Raw genomic sequence first — 24028 nt, 5'->3', positions numbered from 1 at the left:
CCCCTCATCCTCCCTCAGCCTTACATCTGAACTAAATCCATCCCTAAATACGTAACCTTTATGTAGCTAGGTTACCTAGGGATTTTTCCTTGAATATTTCTTGAATATTTTATATTTCTTGAGCATCGTTCACAGTAATTGGATAATCCAATAATTCTCAGCAGCTAAATACAGCTTAGTCTCTCTTTAATTTGAGCATGATGATGCCTCATAAATGAATTGGGGCAAGCCAAAAAGTAAAGGCGTTTCAGGCGGTAATGAAATCTAAAATGCTTGCCTGCACCGATTTATTAATGTCACCGCAAAGCAAAAAAGCAATACAGCATCAAAATGAAACACGATGCATCTGCGGCTCGCCTATCGCCTATCACTTACACGCACACGCACACAGCGTTAATTAAAGACTGCAAGGCTGTAGTACAGGTTTCTCTTTATCGAGCCTTTCTGCATTATTTCATGCGTAACCCAGACTAAGATGCTCTGATAAAAGCTCAGTAGAAAAATGTCCAAGCAGCCTGCCAAGAACCACACAGACTTGGCCTGTGGACAAAACACAAATCCACAACTGTGGAAAGGAAAACAAAGACGAGGACAGAAAACCAAGTCCTCTTTCATTTTGGGATATGGAAAATAGAAGCATGTTTTTCAGCCGCTGATTGCTAACATGAAATATTTAAAACTCGCTCACTGAAACAGAGCCAGTTGTTGTTCAGAACCAGAACCACGCTGGAGGTCACAGGGCTCCTGACTGCCAGCATCGCTTCAGCGGAGTAAAGGATTACAAGAACCTCCAAAGTTGCCCCTGTGTAATTGTCAACCTTTGGGAAGCAAAACTTTTTCCTAGGGGAAAGCCTCAGAGAGATTGTCACAGACTTGCGTGACACCTGTTTGAGCTCCTGTTACAAAAAGGTGGGACGTTATTTTGACACCAAGCCAGATTTTTGAGAAAAACGCATATAAAGTACCTCTCTGCACAGCAAACTACTGTATCTCCATATCTGAGGGTTAGCTATTCGATAACAATTTTTTCCTGATAACATACTGTGCAGACAGCTGTGTCCTGAGTCTAACACGATGTCCCTGCTCTAGTTTGCACAGTCCTGAAGAATTTTTATGGCGCTTTACAGCACTACACTGTTCCAGTACAGTGTTTTCCAGGAATTCATATACATTTACTTAAAAAGCTAGATTTATACGAGAGCTTTTCATGTTGATCAGCTGACAGTACTACATGTGCATGAGCAACAGAACATCTCAATTTTGACATTAATATGATTTGAGAAATGCTATTTCAACTGAGAGAGAAAAGTTGGAAGGCGAGCAGAAAGAATGAGATCACGAGCCCTTCCCTTAAAAATACTGATCTGAAAGAGTGGAATTAGGCTGATATATTTAGGTACTTGGTATTTGTATACATTTGCTTGTCTAGGTAGACATATTACCCAGTCTTCTCCTGAAAGACTGGCATACATTGGGAAAAAAATTCAGAAACAGCTAAACAGAGTTCTACTGACTTTTTCTTTTCTGGCTGATCCCCCCCTCAAAAAAAAAAAAAAAAGAAAAAAATTCCATTCTGTGCCAAAGTGCTTCATTTGACTAAAAACCTGATTCAATTTACTTTCTTTCTTTTTATCTTTTGTATTATTTAGTTTATATCAACATAAACAATTTTGAAAACACCAGTAGCTCTGTTCTACCTTGAGCTGCAGCTTTTGGTAAGTAATGGACCAAACCAATTTACTCAGTTTTATGTCTAAATTGGTGTATGATCATTGCAAACTAGTCACATATGAAAAATCCCCCTCAGCAGAAAGGCTAACTGGCCTCTTTTCTGGGATTCGCTTCTCCTCTTTCCTGAAATGTCCTTTTTCGTCAACCATCTTCTCCCTGGTAGAGGTTGTTGCTGTGGCCTCAGGAACTCTAATTCCATCTATCCACAAACGTAATCCAACTTCTTCTATACTATAATTGAAGGTACAAAATTCATCTTATAACATGACTGAAAAATAATTATACCATACCTTACTGCAAACAGTATCATGATGACCTAAAAGGCACTTATCCTATCATAGAGGTTCATTAAAATACACCAACTAAACAGGGAATGAATAGCAAAAAAGTTGACGAGTTGAAACTAAATGACAGTAATTAAGTAACTTTCCTACTTATCGTTGTAATGCCTGACACTGCCTACTGCCAACTGAGAGCCAGAAACCTCACGAAAGGAACCACAGGAAAATTTGACCTTTTGTCGCTCACTGTAAAAAACAAACAAACAAAAAACACAGAAAAAAAGTTCTGTCCTATGAGGACAGACAGGATGAATCATACAGCTATTCAGGTAATTAGTACGTACTTTACTAGTAGATCCTCTTTTGTTCCTCAAGCGGAATTACAAAGGTGGCAGGCCACCAGATAAGTCTCCAAAGCTCTTGGAAAAGGGTCAATTGGGAGGGTAGCAACTACTCAAGCAAGATACATAAAGAATAATAATAATGCTGCTAAACTTTGAAAATCACTGCCAGCCCAAAAGATATCGTACTAGGGGTGGTTTAGACTAAACATGAGGAAGCATTTCTTTACTGAGAGGGTGGTCAAGCACTGGCACAGGCTTCCTAGAGAGGTGGTCAATGTCCCAAGCCCGTCAGTATTTAAGAGGCATCTGGTCGATGCCCTTTGCAACATGCTTTAACTTTTGGTCAGCCCTGAAGTCAGTGGCCAGGCAGTTGGACCAGATGATCACTGCAGATCTCTTCCAACTGAATTATTCTATTTCTATTCTATTCTATTCTACCCATGGTAAATATAACAACAAGCATAAAGCAAGTGTCCTGAAATTCAGTTATCTGAGGACGAAAGTTCAGAAGAAGGACAGAGCAAATCACAGAGTTTATTCATAAGTGTACAACAGGCCAGCCGCAAGGACTGCAGCACCGAGCATTTCAACTTTGACAAAAGGTCCCAACTGGAAGCTCAAAATTAATGGCCTTGTTTAGTGGCAAAAATGTACACAAACTCTGCTGGCACCATTCCGGTTTTAAAGAGATACTGCCCAAAAGACAAGGTCTACTCCTGCCTCCTTTCTTTTTGTAACTAACAGAATTTACAGAGCAAACACAGAAAACACCTTACAGACAGAACAGACTACCAATTTCTTCACCGATGCTTAATGCAGCAGATTCACTCCCTGGACAGGATCACACAAGCATTGTGCTTCTCATGCCAAATGTCCCCTGTTGCGTGACAGGGATGGGTCTGGCACTATGTACACTCACCCCTCAGAGACCCAGGAAAGAAGAAGGATTTTGCAAACTCAGAAGCTATCTAATTCTCCCAGCTCTCACTCTCTTTTCTCCTATCTTCCTTCATTTTTTCTTTTCCTTCATATTATTTCCCTTACATGAATTACCTCTATGTTTTCCAGGCCTCATCTCACTTTCTGTAGTCTGACAAAAATTCAGATTCATCTTTGTACAGTTTTGTACTGTTATTGCTGTTTGTGATTGCTCCATGTAGCGTATTCTATAAGAGTCAGGATGTGTGGTCTACTTTCAGATTGTCTCTGTGTCTTATACCAAAATGTGCGCCATATAAAACCTTGCTGTAATCCCAGTCACCTCTCTTACAGCCTGTAGGCTGCCATGTCTGTTCACCAGTCACTGTTCTGGTGTTTCAGTAAATTTCCTACCCATGTAATAACGGTCATGTCTATCCCATGCAAATATCTTTCTCATGTGAGATTTCAGGAAACACTATGTCAAATGTCCAGCCACTTAACCAGCTGAAGATCTGTTATTTGTAAAGGGCCATTCAGTAATAAAATGAAAAAGAACCTCCAGCAATATAAATATATATGCAAAATGACCAGTCGTCTTTACTGCAACAGCTGCTGAGGAAACACAGGATTTCCTTGACTTAAATAACTGAAGTGTTCCCATCAGGTGGAAAACAGTTTCTGAAAAAGCTCTGTATTTTGCTTTGTTTCATTGCATTAACCTCAACACAGTGAACAGAACCAGGAACGTTTTTGCTGTTCTGAGTTTTTTTTTTCATTTCTGTGCATGCCACGAATAAAAAAATGACCCATTCCTCCTGGCCACACACCCATTTCATTCACCACAATTCTCCGTTCCCATCAAAACAGCATCAGGGCCATGGCATGCCTTAAGAAAACAGAGCTCCAGCAGCAGGCTGAAGCCATCACTCTCGCGAGCCTTGCCAGGCTCAGAAAAAAACCTGGGGAGCCGCTGAGGCCAGGCACCTGAACCCCACTGCTCGCAAATCCCCTCGGGGCTCTGCCAGCACCTCTTCCTTCTGCGAGAGCGAAAACGATCACAGCTAAAAGGACTTAAGTTCAGCACGCCAGGTGGTTTGCAAAATGCAGTCCACAGGCTGTTGGCTGCTTGTAAAGGGTAAATTTTCCTCCTTTTTTTTCCAGATATTGAGATAAAAAAAGGAAAAAAAATCCCAACACTTTTTTTTTCCAGGACTACTTTCCTGTGTAAGTGGAGCATCCCTCAGGGCAGCCCCACTATTAACACGAAATTGGAACAACTGACACCTGAAATTGTCACTTGGCGCTCCCAGTGATGTCCTGTGATCACACATGGAGTCCCAGTAAAAGCACTCCACGGTAGGCTTTTCCTCGTCGATCCAGCCACCAAGAGTGCACCCAGGTCTGTAAACAGCAAATCTCAAAGCTCTGCCGGGATTAAACGCAGAGGTCCAGTGTAGCTGAGGTTCACCTCGCAAAGACTTCTTCCAGCTATATTCTGAAGAAGGGAAAATATATCAGCATTATTTCATGCTGCAGTATTTTATTCCTGGGCTGGTCTGATTACCCACCCGCTCTGAGACTAGGAGGTTGGTCAGACCAGTGCACGTGCCCGTTTCCATCCTCAGACCATCCTCGCTACTCATTCAAGGCTCATGAGTGCTTCAGACAGTTCCATAACCACGGTACAACTTTTGTCTGCTTAGAACGATGATGATGCAGATTTTGTATTTTATTTTCTCTCTGATTATCATTACAAAAGGGAAAAGAAAACCCTGAACTGTTTGTGAGTCTGCACAGATTCAGGGATCTCCTCCCGGCCGTCTGTGTGGTCATGGCTCAGCTTTCATGCTATTGTTTACTAGTGGGTAATCTCTTTCACAGAGAGATGATACAATAACACCAACAACTCAAAGACGCATGGTGAGAACATTTTAAATGAAGCAAACAACGCATTCCAGGTGGAGAAACGTTCAACGTACACTAAGTCATCCATCAGCTTTTTATACTTCTTGGCTTGCTATGACTGTCACGTTTTTGTAATGTACTGGTCGCACACACAAAAAAAGAGAAAATACTTCAGCACCTATTTTTAGACTATTATTTATAATCTTGCTGTTAACTCTCAACTTGCTGTTTCAAACTGCATACACATGGATAAACCTGCTTCCTTGACTTGACCTAAAAATGCAATCAAAGGTCACACAATTCAAATAATTGTGTGGTTCCGTTAATTTTTATGTGGCAGCTCAGAGCTTACTGAGCTGCCAAGCAACCACAGGGCACGGTGGAAGGAGAGAAGCAATGAGAAGGAGAAGAACGGGAAGGGGCTTAGAGAGCCTTCCATGCAAGAAAACATAGAATAGACTCAGCCTGGGTAGTGCAAAGAAAGAGACGACAAAGGAGTTGAGTGAAAACATATATTGTAAGGAGAAGTTGATTATCTAATGACTATCTGCAGTCGCTCATCTTGCAAGAAGTAGGGTCCATTCAGTCAAAAGTTATCAGTCAACAGGCCTGAAATAAATCAAAGGGTTACCTTTTCATCAAAAACATAATTGCAATTGTGAATCTGAATGCTATAAAACGTGGTGGTGGTCAAAAATGAATGCGAGTTCAAAAACAGATGATAAAAAGTTTCTCAAAGACAAACCCATTACTGACCACCAAACTACACATGACACCTGGCTTGGGAATCTCCCAAACTGCTGGCTGCCAGCAGCTAGCAGAATACACCACAGAGAAGGATCGCTTTAAAAACCTCCTCCATTTTAGACTTGTTCCCTGAGCACCCCACACAGGTCACCGTTAGAAATGAGCTACACAGTGAAATGTGTTTCTGTAGGAAAACCCCTCCTGGTTTTGCATTGCAGTCAAAACCTGAACTACTCCCAAGGCAATGATGCCAGAAGAAAAGCAACAGCAGTGCCTGGTGTATGCATCTATAATGCATTTGCATTTTAAAAGCAGTATGCTTGCCACATCTGAAATACTCTTATTTCCCTCAAGTAATTCAGCATTGCCTTTGAGAAGTATGGCAGACAAAGACGTGGAACAAGAAAAACCCAAACATACTTTACACGTGGGTATCTTGGCAAGGTCTAGTTGGAAGAGCCTTCCTTCCTACTCCCTCCTGAAGATGCAGAATCAGCCCTTTCCCATCCTGTTCAGGGGGTTGGCCAGACTTTGTGCCTCCCCCCAGCTCCCACTGGATTCACTGAGCATCTCATGAACTGCATGGAGGACACAGCCGCCAGGCACCTCGGAGAGCCACCTTCACCCTGCTTCTCTCCCAGAAACAGACGGTCCCACCAGCCTTCCCTCCACCCCTGTTGACTGACCTGCCAGTCCAAGTATCCTCCAGGAAAAATAACATTTCCACAGAGGACAACATGTCTAGTTTTACTTTCTTTTCTGCAAAACACCACGCACAGGGAAGAGCTACACCCACTTCCCCTGGCTGGGGAAGAGCCATGCCCAGACCATCCTGTTCAAAGGCAGGTCTGTAGGCGCTACTGGGATCTTCAGTTACTATAAAGTGCCAGCCCCAACTGGGGAAATACCGACTTTGTTTCTGACAGGATACGTGTAGGTGTTGGTGCCAAATCCACAAGTTAATTAAAAACTGTATTTTCTATGGGAAAACAACACGGCCAGCATAATAGAGCTATAATTATATCCAGGTTTCCACTGGCAACTTGTTAATTGAATCTTATTCTGTTTCTTAAAGGACAGCAGGGCTGCTGTCACGCCCTCTTTCCTTCCCACTGCTGTGATTTCTCCAGCAATATTCCCACCGAAATGTCAATACGTTTGTGTCCCTGCTCTAAAAGGGTCTCGGCATAATGTTGCGTGACATGTACCATCCTGCAAAGAAGCGGCTCTACCGCACGGCAGATCACTACATGTGTAATTACCTACATCATTTTATACAGAGCATCAAAAATGAAAATACGATGTCTCTCCTCAGCCCTGCTCTGTCGCCATGGCAACCGGACACTTTTTTTTTCTTTCCCCCCATCCTTTCTGCCAAGGGACAAAGAAAACCACTGGAGACTTCACGAATCAGCACAGATTAAGCACAACTAGTTTGTCAAATGCACTCGTTCACTGACACCTCTTACTTCAGTAATTGCGTGCATCATCCTCGCCAGAAGTGAGCCGCTGTAAGCAACGGCCGCTTGCTTTCTGCCCAGCACCATCCCAGCAAAACAACCCCCACCTCCTCTCCTCCACCCCCGTCTCCCTCCATATGTCCAGGCAAACTCCCTCAAGCCAAGCTGTTAATTTTTTGTTCTGTTTAGCCATTATTTTCCTATTTACACGCACATGGAGGAACGGAGGCGAGCTCAGTTTGACTCCACCCATGCCACTGAGCCTTAAATTACTCCGGCGAGCAACAGGTTGAAGCAAATACCTACGTCCTGCTGACAGCCCTTTCACATGTGGCATGCTAAAGAGAAGAGGGGAGGTCTGGGTTTTGTGACTCAGATAAGTAGAAGCTTCCAGGGCAGCACAATGTGGCTCGCAAGCACCTCCTCGGCTGCAGGAGGTGCATGGAGCGGAGCTGGCACAAGCACTCCCCTGCAGAGAGCTGCCGGGTGCTGCCTCCCACCCGCTTTCAGTCACTCACGGCTTTGCCAAACTTTAACTGATTAGGCTTCAGTGCCTCGTGTCGGGTGCGCGGCGTACACTGATGGAGCGGTTTGCTTTGGTTGTTGTTGGAAGAGCTTGTTAAAACGATTCTTCTACTCCTGAAAACAACACTGGGGAAAACACACTCTTGGTGAGTACTAAAACCAGGATGTTCCTAATTTTCATATGTTCCAGAATTGAAAAGAGGAGAAGGGCACATACGTTTGCATGAGAAAGATGTACCTTTTTCTGTTCCTGTGAACTTTCCACAGAGTTTGAGTACTCAAATCCCTCCATCCATGCTTGATGAAGGGCAATACCCATATTGGTGGAAGGTCCCACCTCCACCATGGCTGCAATATCGGGATGGAAGCCCCAGTGAAAGAAGTCCCATCGAGACCTGCTGCACCCATCTCTTCCAATGCTGGGAGCTACGTGGCCCCATGCCCACACCTTCCTGCTGCAGACAGCCATGGAGCTGCTGGCCACAAGCACAGAAAACAAGACCCTTGTCCCACAGGCAGCGCACAGGCGACACAACCAGCCACCCATGAAAAAGCCCTCCTCCAAATGAATGAGGCTTCTCACTGTTTTCAATGCAAATGAAGACAAAGAGCTGCAAAGGCAATGATGACCTCTCGTGCCAGCTGTCAGGAGGCCACGCAGAACGTGACATCGAAGATAAAGACTTACTGGCACCCTGCACCAGCGATGTCCACTTGCCCCAGCAGTCACTAGACATTGTTCTGGCAGATGTACCAAGCGCTCTCCCATTTCAGGTCATAATGAGCTGCAGATGCGAAAGGCGTTGCAGATTCTGAGTCTGCAGCAATGAAACACTCCACATAGATGCTTCTGCCTCATTTTTGCTTGCTAATTTTTAATAATGACAATTTAACTTCATTGTGCGCTTCATATACTGTAACGTCCAATTCAGAACTCATCTTAAAGGGCTCTGATTGCTTAACAAATCTTGCAAATAGCTTTCCAGCATTTTTTATAAAGCATGTATTCTGAAATTTCAGTGTCACTTTGATATTTCTCTAGAGGGAAGTAATAAATAATTAGGAGGCACCATACTTTGGAGATACAGAGCCAATGCTTCAATTAAAAGCATCTTCATCTCACTTTTAAAAGAACTTCAAAATCAGCATGGGAAAAAAAGCTGGTGTTATACAGAATATATTTATACACATCAAAGAATAAGTCACAGGCAAAAGCTTAATTAACTGAAATTCAAGTTGATCAATTCATTCATACATTTCAGAAGGGAAAAAACACCTTATATAACTCCAAGAAACTATGATAAATGTTGGAAAGCCTAGAATTTTCAAAAATGAGGCTAAAATCAAATCCCTTCAAAGTTGTGGGGTTTACTCCATCAAAACTCTTTACACTTGTCCTGCAACCCTTTCACGTGGCGATGTAATTAGCTCCCATTTTTTGGTTGCTTTTGGCACAGAGCTAAAGCTATTTACATGATCCTGCGGTACCAGCTCCTACTGTGGTTAAGAGAATAGTGAATGCTGTGCTAGAAACAACCTGGAGCTCTCAACGGAGCTACAGCTCCTCCGTATCAAACTCCAGAGCTGACTCTAAAAGCTGCTTTCCAGTACAGTTTATTTAACATTTAACCATGAATATATATACAGTCTTAAATGCTCCGCATGTCAGGGAGGGGTTGTAATAATACAAGCTTCGCAGATGCCTGCAACACACAGAGCAAGATTCTTGCAAGTTATGTCTGGACATCATTGCCTCTCAGCATTCATGAGGCAGACATATTTTCCAAAGCATGTGTTGAAATGCTGTGGAGGAACAATTTGTTTAGAGAACCAAGAAGTTATATTAATTGACACTGAATTCTACCTTATTCTGCTCTAAATAAGTCACAATTCAATTTTATCTAGTTTTATGTGTTTACCAGCTAAAGTAATAACCCTGAGGAAAGGTTTGTGGTAACACCACCTAATGAAGGTAAACTCTTTAGCAGATATGCACATCGCATTCACAAAGGGAACATGTACGCATTTATTTTGGATGCATTCTTATAGCCCACATATTCATGCCTTAAACACTTACATATCAAGTCAAATGAAGCACATGATTGGGAAAAGCCAGCATGGATTCACCACAGGCAAATCGTGCTTGACAAACCTGATGGCCCTCTATGACAAAGTGACCTGCTTGGTTGATGTGGGGAGAGCGATGGACATCATCTACCTGGATTTCTCTAAGGCTTTTGATAGGGTTTCCCACAGCCTCGTCCTGGAGAAGCTGATGCGTTACGGTCTAGACAAGTGGTCTGTGTGGTGGGTGGGGATCTGGCTGACAGGCCACACCCTGAGGGTGGTGGTCAATAGCTCCTTTTCAAACTGGCGACCTGTCACAAGTGGGGTCCCCCAGGGATCAATATTGGGCTCGATGCTGTTTAATATCTTCATAAGTGATCTGCACGATGGGATCAAGTGTACCCTGATGAAGTTTGCTGATGATACCAAATTGAGTGGGGAAGTGGATGCTTCGGAATGGAGAGCCACCCTGCAGGAAGGCCTGGTGGATAGGCTGGAAGAGTGGGCTAACAAGAATCTTACGAGGTTCAACAAGGACAAGTGTAAGGCCTTGCACCTGGGAAAACATAACCTAGGAGTACAGCACAGACTGGGATCTACCCAGCTGGGGAAGAGCTCTGTGGAAAGGGACCTGGGGGTCCTGGTGGACAAACAGCTCAATATGAATGAACAGTGTGCTGCTGCGGCAAAGCAAGCTAACAGGATGCTGGGTTGCATCAACAAGGTCATCACCAGCAGAGATAAAGAAGTCATTATCCCACTCTACTCAGCACTTGTCAGGCCACACCTGGAACACTGTATTCAGCTTTGGTCCCCGCTATTCAAAAAAGATGTAGACAGGCTGGAAAGGTTCCAGAGAAGGGCCACAAAGATGATGAAAGGACTGGGAAGCCTGCCATATGAGGAAAGGCTGAGAGAACTGAGTTTGTTCAGCCTTAAGAAAAGAATGCTTGGGGGAGACCTTATGAGCATGTTCCAGTATTTAAAGGGTGGCTTCAAAGAAGATGGAGACTCCCTTTTTTCAATGAGTCACATGGAAAAGACAAGGAGTAATGGATACAAGTTACTCCCAGGGACACTGCAATGGACACAACAGGAAAATTTTTCACAATGAGAACAATCGGTCATTGGAATAATCTCCCCAGGGAAGTGGTGGATCCCCCAACACTGGACACTTTTAAAATTCAGCTGGACAGGGTGCTGGGCCATCTTGTCTAGGCTGTGCTTTTGCCAAGAAAGGTTGGACCAGATGATATTTGAGGTCCCTTCTAACCTTGTGTTCTATGATTCTGAAAAACAAAATCTTTCTAACTTCTTTAAGTACTTTGTCCCATTCTATGTGATTCGCCCACTCATTACAGAAAAAAAACTAATTCTGTATTATGAAAATTTACGGAGTGCAAAGTCTTCAAGCAGAGAGCAGTATAGAGACCGAGAAAACATGCTCAATGCAGAAAATGAGTTTTGACTTCAGATTTGGAAGGACCAGCATTCTTCCATAAGGCAGATGATCACAGCACATTTCCAGGAATAAGTAAAACAAACCAAAACCAAAGGTGGAGGAGGCGGTAGAGCCTAAAATCTAGGTCAGAGGAGGAAACCAGAAAAGTACAAAGCATCCTCTTTTGCGAGCATCACAACTGATTGTGTGAAGGCCTCATCTCCTTCCACGCTTGTGCATATGTGACACTAACTGCCTCCATGTCACAGAGGGAATGACAGGAATGTTAAACAAAAGGGGCTCAAGCGGCATCTTCGGTGAATCATGAGACATCACATCAGGGTAGTAACATACCTGCCTCTACTAAAAAGAGTTCACTTCAGGGAGAATTCACCCATGGCACAGCCCACAAAAAGATTTACTTTTCTCAATACAAATAAGGGCCAAAGAGCAAAGGGGGATCTCCAGTGATACTATGCTTCGAGTAAAACCTAAAAATAAAGAAAGCGTGCACTGCATTTTTTCCTGATAGACCAGACGTAAAAGTGGTTCTTACACCCCAAATTTTTATGATCCTCTATCTGCAATCTTCATTCTGCTGCTCAGCCACCTGGTTTTTCATTTACAGATGGCTTTGAGATCACACTTTGTTATCTTATTCAAACATAATTAACAAACACATATCATCCTCTTGCATCAACAGAGAGCTGATTCCCTGAGATAGAAGAATGAAAATGGAAAACTTCAGCAGATGTAGCTGGTTATTGCTTTCTGTCATCCTCTTAGAGATGTCTTCAATACCTCCTTCTATTTTGCTGTCTTCAGAGTAAGTCCTTTCCTATTGTACCAGGGGCACAACTCCTACTTAAAGTCACTATCATTTTTCTTGTCTTTGAATAGAAAAGCAAATTAACTGATGAATGCATCTGTTATTTCCTTATCTTTTTTGTTCAATTAACCACTATCATTCTGAGTGACAAAAACTGTCTCTTACCATCTGCCCACTAGAAATCTGCTTTAAGAATGTTTATCATCATTTATTAATTCCTATAAATCAACATTAAAAAAAAAAAAAGTCTTAAGGTAGTGGGTTTGCTTTTCTTCTGGCTTTTGCTTTTCTACTGGCTCTACCATGAAGCCCACAGCATCCTTTGTGAAGAGAATAACACGGAAGGAAATTATTGGACCTTGTACCTTCTCATTGCATTGCACCCAGACAAAACCAGAGCAAGTATAAATTTGAGAGCTGTGTAGAAATTCACAGATAACTGGCATTCCACCACAAATTTTACTTCCAGCATCTTGCAATCTCTTCATCCTCAAAGACTAACTTGGGCACTGTGAGGAAGCAAGAGGGCAGAGAGGCAAGATGGCCATGCTGGCCCCGGTGCTTGCCCGCCCTAGCGCAGGGGTGCTTTCCATGCCACCTGGAAGCAGTCCACCAGGACAATTCCTGTAAGGCACACAACAGCTTTCTAGCCATTCCCTTTCCCAAAGGACACGTAAGTGCAGGCTGTGGGCGAGACTGGGTGGTGGAGGCATGTGCTGGGGGTATGGGCCAACCCGTACTTCCCACCCGCATCTCCAGTGTGCCCCCTTGCCCCCACTCGCTGCCTGCCCGAGGTGCCTGTGCCCACACGTGTTTTCACAGGGCTCAAGCCAAGAGCTGTAATAAGGTCCAGGGTGATGGCAGCCCCACTTGTGCCCTACAAAACTAGCTGGGGCTCTGCTTTGAGGCTACAGACAGTGGCTGGTGTGGCACTGAGTTGGGAGCACAGTCACTCCTAGTTCATATCAGACGCTTCCAGCCCAGCTCCTCTGATGAGGAGCATTTCTTTGCCCTTCTGTGAATACAAAAGCAAATTAACTGATGAAGACATCTGTTCTTTCCTTATCACATATGTTCAATTAATTACTATGTAGTCCTCCTTTTTCTGGCTACACCTAGAGTAAGGTCAGTCATGAGAGCCTTGATCATCCACAATGCCTAATTTTTGCTCCATCTGGCTGTGGCTTGGTTCACCCCAGACAGCTTTCCCTGAGCCAGAGCCTCAGCATTCTCCTGGGGATAACTCACTCTGGGGAGCACGCCCCCAGAGTATGGAGAAGACAACAGATATGGCTGCCTCCACCTCATCCTACTTTATAACATTAACCCAATGGGTTTTGTATGCTCAGTTTGGGTCTTACGACCTCGTGCCATGTCCCAGGTCGTGTAACATGCATCTTCAGCCTCACACAATAAAACCATCCCTCCAAGAGACGATGAAACACCCTGGATAGAAAAGAAAACCATAAAAAAGAACCTCAGTTATATCACAGGCTACTGGAGCACCATATGAGGCCCAGAGGAGATTCAGGGTTAAGTACTATGTGGGGTGGAAGCACCTAGTCTGCTCTGGATGGAGCTCACCATAAGCAACGTGGGTGCAAACCAATCCATGCCACTTGGCCTCAGGGCTAAAGGTTAGTCCCTGGCTTTCTTTTATGTTCATCCAGTGGGTCCAGGAGATAAAAGACTCCTTCATTTAGTCTGCCAATGAGACAGACATTTAGTATTCCAAAGTACGTTGTCCAGCTAGTAGCTCGTAGCATCCTTTTCGTACTTCTCGGTAAGCGTTGTTCTTTGCTGCTTATCAGGAGTCTCACAACAACTCCGGACTGAATCGCCTTTCTTATGTGACCTCCTCTAGTGCTCCTTTGTCACTAACATTTGACCTTTAACAATATCGACTTCTACAAAGCAACTGTAAAATCCTTTTCTCTGCGTTGGTTAGCACAGCAGGCCAACTTTCAGGTTTTGCGGAAGCTTGTCTGTGCCTCAGTTCCCTAGATGTGAAAATAAATAAAATAAAATAAAATAAAATAAAATAAAATACCCCAACTATTCTGTTGATAATACTTCCTTACTTGCAAAGATTTTGAGGATGAAAACATCTGTATCTTTTCCATTTTTATACCCATTTGGCACTCGTATCAAAACACAACACAACTTTGTAAGCTTGACTCCACACACACCCAGACCTGTCACCATGTAATCCAGTATCAACGTTGTCTCCACTCTTCGGTCCTTCCAACTGCACAGTGGATAATCCTACATCCACAACTGTGTGGGAAGAATTAAGGCTAGTAAAATAGGTCAGTAGCCCTGAATGAAAATGAAAAGTTTGTGCCAGAACGGTGAGGAACCATTAATAACTGCAGCTATATTACCTTCTTCAATGATGTCTCCACCAGCCTTTGCAGAATTTTTATTCAAATTATGTCAGAAAACAATTCTGCATTATTTCTACAGAAAACAAACCTCCTTTCATTTTTTCTCTCAGTTATTTTTTTCAATCGGGACCAGAATAATTAAAAATCTTCAATGTCCAGGATTTATCTGTTTTTTTTTTTGTTTTCAAATAAGCTTATCTGTGAAGAGACTTTGTCATCTATTTTCTCAAACTGTGAAGTATTTACAATAGCGAGGGATTACAGCAAGGTTGGGTGGTTCTTAATTTCTTTGAATCAACCTCTGGTGTTTTTTCCAGAATCCTTAATGTTGTCCTTCTGTAGATAGCAAATTATCATTTGTTAAATTTATTATTCTTTTTCCTGTTTTATTTGTCCCACGTATCCTGTTTTTTCCATTCCTTTTTTAAAATCTATAAAAGGATACAATATATGGAAGAGAGATAATCATGTAATGTATTCCAGAGAAGATTTATCTATCATTTAGCAAGTTCATTTTGAAATCACAGCATTTGGATCAGTTTTGTTTCCATCTTGTATAGCAGTCACCATCAAAATATTACTTCCTTCTTGCAAGAGAAAGCTGTTACCATGGTATTCCCATTATTCCTAAAACAGAAACCAGGGGAAAAATTGTTAAACTCCCTAGAAATTCCTTTACTTCCAATGCAAAGGTCTGCAGGGGTAGTTGCAACAGGACTTGTACCTGCTTTGCAGCTTGAAGGCAAAGGGAGACTGTTTGGTAGTTGACAGCAGTTTCTCCAGCTGGAGAGACTTCTGCACTCAGTACAGTTCCCATCTGTTTCCTTGAATTACGATCGTGTTTGGGCGAACGCCACAAAAATTTCGCTGTGGTGTGGCATGAAAAAAGCTTGCCCGTATCGCGTCCACTCGCATCTGAATTTTAAATGCTCCATTTAAAACTATCAGCAGGCCCTACTACTCAAAAATTGAAATTTTTGGGTGAGAACAGCTACATTTTCTGACTCCACTGTGCTGTGGCCTGGCTGAAACCCACTCTGGAAAAGCATGGAGAAGCATCTGCAGAAAGAATGACATTAGTCAAAGATGACGGGCTTCTAAAAACATGATTAATGGACACGCTCACAGCCAGAGAGAGTTCTCTCTTCCCAGGAAAGGCAGGAGCGCCCAGGGACAGGGCTCGGGTGGCTGACAGGTGGCACGGCGGGTTTGTTTCTCACTTCGAATGCTACAGCAGCAGCAGGACTACAACATGATACAGAAAAAAAAGCTGGAAAACACTGGATGACATACCATCAGCTATATCTCCTGGATGCCAAACCTGGCTTTGCAGAGAGAAGTGTGCTTCTAAGTCAGGGCTTCTCCTGGAGGCACCTTTCATGGTGGAACCTCTTCAAACCATCTCCTCTTGAGCACCTGGGTCACATCCCCACTTACAGAGGTCTGTCCTGGTCTTCTGGGCACAGTGAAGAGCCAAATGTCCTTCAGGAGGCTAACCCAACCAGGGACCAAAGATGGGTGTCTTCCAGTTATAGCAATTTATTTGGAGGTTTGATGAGAAGCTTTACTTTAGTTAAAAGATTTTCTGTCCTTTCTTGTATGGAATCAAGTGCTAGTTTGGAATGACGTTTTCAAAATAAGAAGTTTAACTCAATTTTGTTTTGAAAATGCCAAAAGGAAATGTTTCAAACAATGCTAAACTGTTACTCTTGTTTTATACTTAGCCAAAATGATTCATCAAGCAGATTCAGATGCCCTAAAACTGTATTTCTGGAGAATAACAAGCCAGCAGGACAGTAAATTCTGCATAGCTGCAGACTTAACTTGAATTATCTGCACTTATGCTCCCATCTCAAACTGAGCTGCCTCACTGTGAAACGGGAGCGTGCAAGTGTTGACATTAGTGAATGGGATGATTCTGCTGGCGGTGTAAACAGGCTACAGTGCTAACAATATGGTCAAGTGAAGTTTTGTCTTAAAAGATCATTTTACATCAATATTGACTGCTTCGCCATCCATCGCTTGTTCCACGTGTGCTCTGAACCAGTCTCACAGCCAGAGACTATCTGGAGTTGGCTGTGGGATGGAAGCTTCACCTCCTGCCTGATGGGCACCATCCCTGGTGTCGCAGCCTTTCCTGCAGTGACAAGGGACCTTGAAGCCAGCTTTTCCCTTCCTTCTTGAGAAGTGTAACTGAGCAGCCCCAGCACCTCCAGAGCAGAAAAAAAAAAAAGATGCATCTGGCAGAGCTCCACCATGAGCCACTCACTGACTAGCTAGTGAAGCAGAAGACAAAGAGTCTTGTTCTCTGGCTCTCTCCAGGCTAACCCACTCCTGACACTCAGAGCAGTAGCAGCTGCTGCAAATGCTCCTTCCTCCTTCCCTCTCCACCTACCACCTCATTCACCCAGAAACCCAACGTGTTCCTAGAGCACAGCCAAGAAGTGAGATGAGTGTGCTACAGCAAAAAAAAAATAAATGTTGGTGGTCATTTTGAAGCCAAGCCTGGAAATATTTCTGTAGCAGGGAGAGCTGGCTGAGCTGCTGGCCTCTGGAGAGGCAGCAAGAAGGAGAGGAAACCCCAAGGGATGGCTGATCTGCTGCTGCCAATCCTCGAGAGCCTCCTTGGACTGCCACAGGCTGCAGTACCCCCCACTACAGAGCCACAGACAACGAGATGTAAATTCCTCTGCAACATCTATTGTAAGTCATACTTCAGTGAATCACGATTGCAATCCTCTTCTGTATTACATATTCAACATCTACTCCAAAACACTGCTAAAAATAACTGATTTACTTCCAGCAGGCAGATGGCTACTAAATCCTTCTCCATTTTTCCGTATTCCATACAACTTAGGCTTGTATTGTCAATATATATATATATACTCTGTGATATTAAGATATTAGAAGTATTGAAATATAGCAGTTGAAAAGCTCATGTAATTAAATATACCCTCCGAAGAAAAGCTGAGTTGTCACTGAAACTATGCCAGAGCTGTTACTCAGACACCAGTGACCCAATATTGCCTAGAAATTAAACAGACGAGCAAAACTAAAACCTCTTTGGGGCCCTTTCTACATAGTAAGTAGTAAGATGGATAAACCTTTGGGAGACACAGCTGCCTGTATGCTGCATCCCATCCTCCCAAATCCAAATCCTGCATGGGAGGCTCTGGAATCGTCATAATGTCTGGTTTTGGTCGCTGTGTCTACCAGGAAAAGCAGCGAGGCTCAGGCTGGAGCCTGGCACAGGGCAGGCTCAGGGAGCTGCAGGGAGGTGATCCACAGGGGATGGCATAGGGCAGGCAGGAGGGAGACAGATCCTGTATCTTCAGCTGCCAGAAGGTGACAGCCTCGGGGGCCATCCAGGTCACTCAGAAAGGCGATTTGGAAGAACAGTACATATGGGGCAGCCACTGTCTGTCTGGGGACAGGACCCAGGAGCAAACTATAGATAAGCTATGAAATAGTGCAGGTTCACCCATTTGCTCTATGGAGCTAATAAACTGTTTTTTTCTTGTGGAAAAAACAAACAAATAAACAAAAAACCCAAAACAGGTTATTTATATATGACCCTGTGTCTACAAGAAGAGCTTTTCAACAAACTTCAGGCATTCACCAGTATCCACAAATCCCAGAGAACAACCTAGCTTGGACAGACTGGGCTGGATATTTGGTTTCTGAGTTTCTAAAGACTTGCTAAGGAAAAAAGTGGGTAAATGCCCAGTCTTCAGTGGGATCCTGAATTAATGGTTGGCAGCCCATCGTCTGGCTAGCTGGTCTGGACATCAGGCTGCTGCTTGCCCAAACAGCTCCATGCCCAGGCTCTCGCACAAGACTTTCACCATCAAGATAGAAGCATAAAGGTCCTTGAAATCTGTGGCAAACTCTGCTTACAAAGCTGACGGCGTGATACTGTCCTCTGTCTTTGCTTCAGCGCCAAGGACACCTACGCCTTTAAGCCGCGTACAAGGCAAGCACGCCTGCCCCGAGCCCCTTGCAGGCTCAGAGACTAACAGCGAGCTCGGATATATCATCCTAAGTGACAATTAATTGACCTCAAAGTTGCAGCAACTCCAGAGGCATCGTTGCTGTCTCTAGTGTTTTTTCAATGTGCCATTCGGAGAGGGTCAGTAGGCTCCTCCAAGAGACATTTGAAGGGCTTGCTAAAGCAGACTGCCAGCTCGAGAGAGGATTAAATTATGATTCCTCAGACTCCAGTTTTTATCTTACGGTGGGTGATTTGTGTGTGGGACAAAAACAAAGGAACAGGCATCTCAACATTGCTCAAAAGCTTTTTGTTTTCAAGGGACCTACAACAGCCATCATAAAATGTTTGTAATACGAGAGCAGCAGGTAGAAAGGCAGCGTCTCGCCCTTGCCAGACAGCTTTGTTAGGCCCCGTTGATGTATTAATGTCACTGGAAAAACAGCTGTAAATCAGAAATGTAGGTCTCCTAGGGTAACCAAACACTGTTAAAGAGCTGCTGAGTTTGGAAATGAGAAGTCCTAAGCTAATAAAAAATTAAAGAACTTGGCACCAAAAATGGAGGTAAGAAAGCGAGGAGACGCTCTTCTCCAGTATCCAAGTCTTTCAACTCACTTCCAGAGTGGCTGAAGAAAACAAACCATTTGTTTTGCCTCACGGCCTTAAAAGCTGCAACCTCCCAAATATCAAAGGCCCAGATTTCCTCTCCCTGTCAACAACTATTACAATTACACTATATTGTTTAAAAACAACAGCAAAATGTCTGCATGGCACTGAAACTTGAAAACAAAGGAGTCTGGACACAACATGTGAAAACCAAGGCGTGTCTCAGCGAGGCTCTTTCAACGACTTCTATTGCTCCGCCCTGCAACTGGATGGTCTTTAAGCAGGCGAAGAACAACAGAGGCCCACCTCCGGTGCACTAGCCTTATGCACTAACGTGATTTGGTCATGTTGATGGTGACTCCATCTTTGGAAGAGCACACCTTCAAACAAAACGCCGCAATAATCACTGCTGGCACGCCAGCATCCTGAGGTACTGAACAAAAGAGCATGAGTAGTAACATAGGCAGCACTCAAGGTGGAAATCTTGGGGATGCAAGAGGTAGGGTAAATTTGTGCTTCAAGAGGAATCAATTTCATACTAATAGAGAGTTTCCTAAAGCGAGAAGTACTTTTTAAATTTGTTGAGGTGCAAACAGCTTTGGGAAACTCTCTAGTCATCTAAAATAAAGAGCAACAAATCTGAAATGGTCTTTTAAACTATTAGAACATACAGCTAGGCTAAAATTTCAGGAAGAAGAGTTTGTGGGAAATTTGGCAAATAGTTTTGGCTGTTTTGAGGGATTTTTTTTTAGTCAAAACTAAACTTTTTAATAAAAATAGTAAGTTTTGCTGTCCTGACTCTACATTTAGTTCTGGGGTTTTTTTAACTCTTAAAAAAACCAGCTGTGAATAGCTGGTAAATGTTACTAAGGACCTTCCTTCTGCAGTGATTTGAAAAGAGTGAAATCTTCCATAATCAATCTTCACAAAATATTTGTAAGGAATTTACAGTGACAGAAATGCATTTACACTCTTGCTTCATGCATATACCTATTAGATCCCTGCCTATGCTGTTTTCGGTTTCTTCTAGGCATTTTAGCAGCATAGAGACCTAAATCTGCAAGCCTTTCAGCTACCTGGGATGACAGCGTGCAGGGGGGGGATGTGGATCTGGGGTAGGGGGTTATGCCAACATGGAGTATCAGTCACTCCTCCTTCACTTCAACTCCAGCATCCCTGACAGCATCACCACCCATCTGAGACAGCTTCCAGTGGGAGCTGGAAGGACCATCAGCTCCAGACACCGCTGATTGCTCTGGTTACTTTCTTTGGACGTTTTGCGATCTGCTTTCAAGACTTTCAAGCGCTACCTTCTGAATCCGTTTATGGCAGTGGTGGAAACTTTAGGATCCCATTACCCTTCCACAGTCTTCCCTGAGATCTCTTCTTTCAGGCTTTAACAGTTTCTTTTAGGTTTAATAGAGTAAGTACACATCTCCCTCCCTCCACACACATGGTACATCTGTAAATGCAAGGCTGAGGGCTACACGAGCTCAGAAAAGCGTTCCAAGAAATGCAATGTCAGAAGAAGAAAACAGCCATTTCAGTTAATGGGGGATGCTACATTGTTTGATGCAGAAGAAAAAGGACCTGCAGTTTTAGTCTCTGATTTCTGTGCATGTTTTTGTGTGGCTGTGGGCACAAAAACAATTTTTCGTCATTCACGTACTTCACTACAAACACACTGGTTCAGGCCAGTGAAAGTACAACATTGGTGACAATGTAGTCAAGACAAATGAGATTTTCGAATTGCACATAATAAAATAGAAATTCTGAGTAACTTCCATAAAGGTTGAAAATAGCTTTATTCAATTGCTATTACATTGAGGTGGAAATTTTTAAACATTTTTTCCTTTGGTTATGCAGGCTTCCTTAAAAAGCAATTATCAGCTTTTTTAACGGGAACATAAAGGGGCTATTTAAGAAAACAGCAACTTATCACGAAAGTGCTCATAGATAGGCAGGTGGATGGGATTTTTGGACTCGCACCTGTTTCTGAGGAAGGACAGAACAGGCCTTTTTAGGACACTTTGGGTAACATGAAGAATCACAAGAGAATTCCTCATGCTTTCAGAGAACAGAGTGGTAAGTTCAAAGCATTTGCAAAACTCAATAGTGGAGCTGGAAACTGAAGAACAAGTATTGACACGACAGAAGTAAAACCCATCGACTGAAGGTGGTCCTTTATTAGGGCTTAGCTATTATGCACATTATATAGGTGAGGTTCAAATGTGCATAAGAAATGCAGTTAAACAAGGTGACAGTGAAAGCCCCAGGTCAGGAAGAGGAACGGGGTTTTACAGGATCTCCATCAGTCCTTTGTATCGTCCTGCTCCTTTTGACTTCCCTGGGCTCGCTCAGGCTGGGGAGCAACCCTTACCTCTGAGGCAGCACAGTCGAGCTGATGGGCAGGGGGTCCCCCACTTGCCCAGGACAGTCTGCTCCAAGCCAGGCACTTTGCTACTTCTGAGACAAGTGTATCTTAGGAAAGTGATGTAATTTTCTATAGCAGGGCACAAAAAGCAAAATAAAACATGCAGCATGAGTCGATCCTTAAATTGCCTAGTTTGATAAATATATCAAAGGGGAAAGCTATTTCAGAAATACAAAACCTTATTATAAAACAATGATGAAACCATATTTACTATATTTGATTAAACAAAATATAGGCAATTTCTTGGATAGTACACAAGATCCTGGTTTATTTTGGTTTATTAATAAATCATGATAATTGTGTTCCATTGTTTTGCTAGTAAAAAGTTAGCATCAATATTGTATTTGTTTCTATTTAAACAGTGATTTATAGAGCACTCCTTACATTAAAACTATTACAGAAACATCAATTTATCAGTAAACTTTAATGGACAAATAAACTGGAGACAACATGTTCAGTTCAAATAAGATTTAGCCTATTATAGGGTTTCAAACTAAGGAGACGGAAAATTGAACCTTTGTATGTCAAACAATATGGTAAGCAAATGCAGTTTACCGCTTTGTTTGTTAGCTAGATTTCCCTAAGCAACTCCAGCCCTCTGCACTGTAAACCCTTTATTTCGCGTTGAATTGGAAGCAGGAATACAGCAATATGACGCGACACGGCCGCTGTTGTATCGTTTCCATCTCACCCGCAGAAAAAGGAACCCAGCAGTGCTCTGAGATGAATTAACAGGAAAAGGTTTCTCGAAGTGTGACCACACGGGGAGAGCTGCCCCAAGGCTGCAGGCAGGAGAGCAGGCAGGGCGGCCCGCACCCCACACCCGGCTCCGGGACAGCTATTGCCGTTTTGTGGATGTAAGTTGAAGGAAGCGCTGGCCTTCCTGGTACGGACTCTTCGTGGCAATGCTGCGACGGACGCGACGACAGAAGGTTACGCGCCGGGCGAAGAGTTGTCCCGGTCCCTCATACGCAGAGCAGAGCGAGCCAGGTTACTGCCGTAGTGGCCGCACAAGAAAGGCTAACAGACACTCGGCTCTTTTCAGTAGATAGGAATGGGAATTTCCTCTCAAATCCTTTGGGAGCTGGCAAGTGGTGCTCAGCGTGTCAGAAACCACCAGAGACCAAGCAGGCAGCGGCAGCAAGATGCAATCACGCAGCATCTCTGCGCTCTGCTCCTTACACTCGTAGCAAGACCCTACGTCAACGGCAGGAAATATCTGTGTGTGTATTTCATGTAATTTTAATCAGCCTTTAAATCTATTCTCCTGTTCTCTAAATGTATTTAAGGGCAAACAGCAGTTCCTGTTGACTTCTTGGCTTGTCTTTGTAGTATTTTTGAAGACGCCACAGATATATTTGCACTGAACTGATTTACTAATTTGATCTGAGAGATTTTTACATGCCTGTTACTGAAAAACTGCACCATAAATACACAGATACAGTATCTGGCTAGACGGGAAGCTTTGGTTCTCACTGAAAATACTCTATGTTTTCCCATATGCTAATATATGATCGGCATGCTAGTAACAGCGACGTACCACTGGGGTAACTCACAAAGTGTTTTGTCACATAAAGGACACACACATCTTGATATTTAGTAAAGCCACGTTCGCAAATAGCAATTTGCCGTACAGTCGTTCTCAGCAAACTTAAAAGAGGTGCAGCAGCCTTAAACCAGACCGGCATAACAAGCCAAAGGATGTGTGACTTGGCTACCTCACCTGAAAAGTATTTAATCAGTTACAGCCACACAATGTCTATTTCTGCATCAACATTATTAATTATTAAACAACGTGTTACTAACACCAATGTTCGTAAAAATTCACTTATCCTCATTGCAATGGAGTTTCAAGCAATTTACTCTTTTACTGCTCATTTCTAAATGGTCTAAATAGGACACTGGCAATAATGAACCAATTTCAGTTCAAGAGTTTGAAAAGCAATTGAGACATCTGCTGCAGCCCTGGGGCTGGGCGCTCGCATCCTGCCCAGGACGTGCTCCACAACGCTCCCTCAAGCCAGGCATAACGCTGATCACCACAGCAGACTACCAAGAGACGTGATGGCTAAGCAAAATCTGGACAACTAGAGCAATTATTTTTTAAACTAAAATAGCCCAAGAAAAAGATAAAACATAGTGGATGACTTGGTAGCTCTGCAAGTAGCACACTTTAAGGAAAAGGGTAGTTAAGAAACATTTAACTGCAGCAAAGGATTTTATGGCTATTTTAGATATGAATCCTTACATATGTACAAGAAAAACCTATCCTAGAGAGAGAGGAAGATTTAGGTGATAGCTGGTCTGGTCTATTCAAAACCATAGGCACGTATTTGGGACTCTGTGTACCTGATCCACACGC

The 24028-nt window shown here is 43.2% G+C and overlaps 1 protein-coding gene across 2 annotated transcripts in view; it reads right to left on the bottom strand.

The window, feature by feature from the left end:
- SH3RF3 (SH3 domain containing ring finger 3) overlaps positions 1-24028 on the bottom strand; it is a 255155-nt gene that overhangs the window by 197557 nt on the left and 33570 nt on the right. Inside the window, exon 3 of one of the 2 annotated variants that reach the window (XM_086610618.1) lies at positions 11715-11722. The exons of the other annotated variant lie outside the window; for it this stretch is intronic. Coding sequence (XP_086466744.1) covers positions 11715-11722 — 8 coding nt within the window. The remainder of the gene's footprint in view (positions 1-11714; positions 11723-24028) is intronic. 2 annotated transcript variants of the gene reach the window in all.

This window comes from Tauraco erythrolophus, chromosome 1, assembly GCF_009769465.1.
Source record: "Tauraco erythrolophus isolate bTauEry1 chromosome 1, bTauEry1.pri, whole genome shotgun sequence".
Taxonomy (NCBI): domain Eukaryota; kingdom Metazoa; phylum Chordata; class Aves; order Musophagiformes; family Musophagidae; genus Tauraco; species Tauraco erythrolophus.
This window is presented reverse-complemented; position numbering and strand designations above follow the sequence as displayed.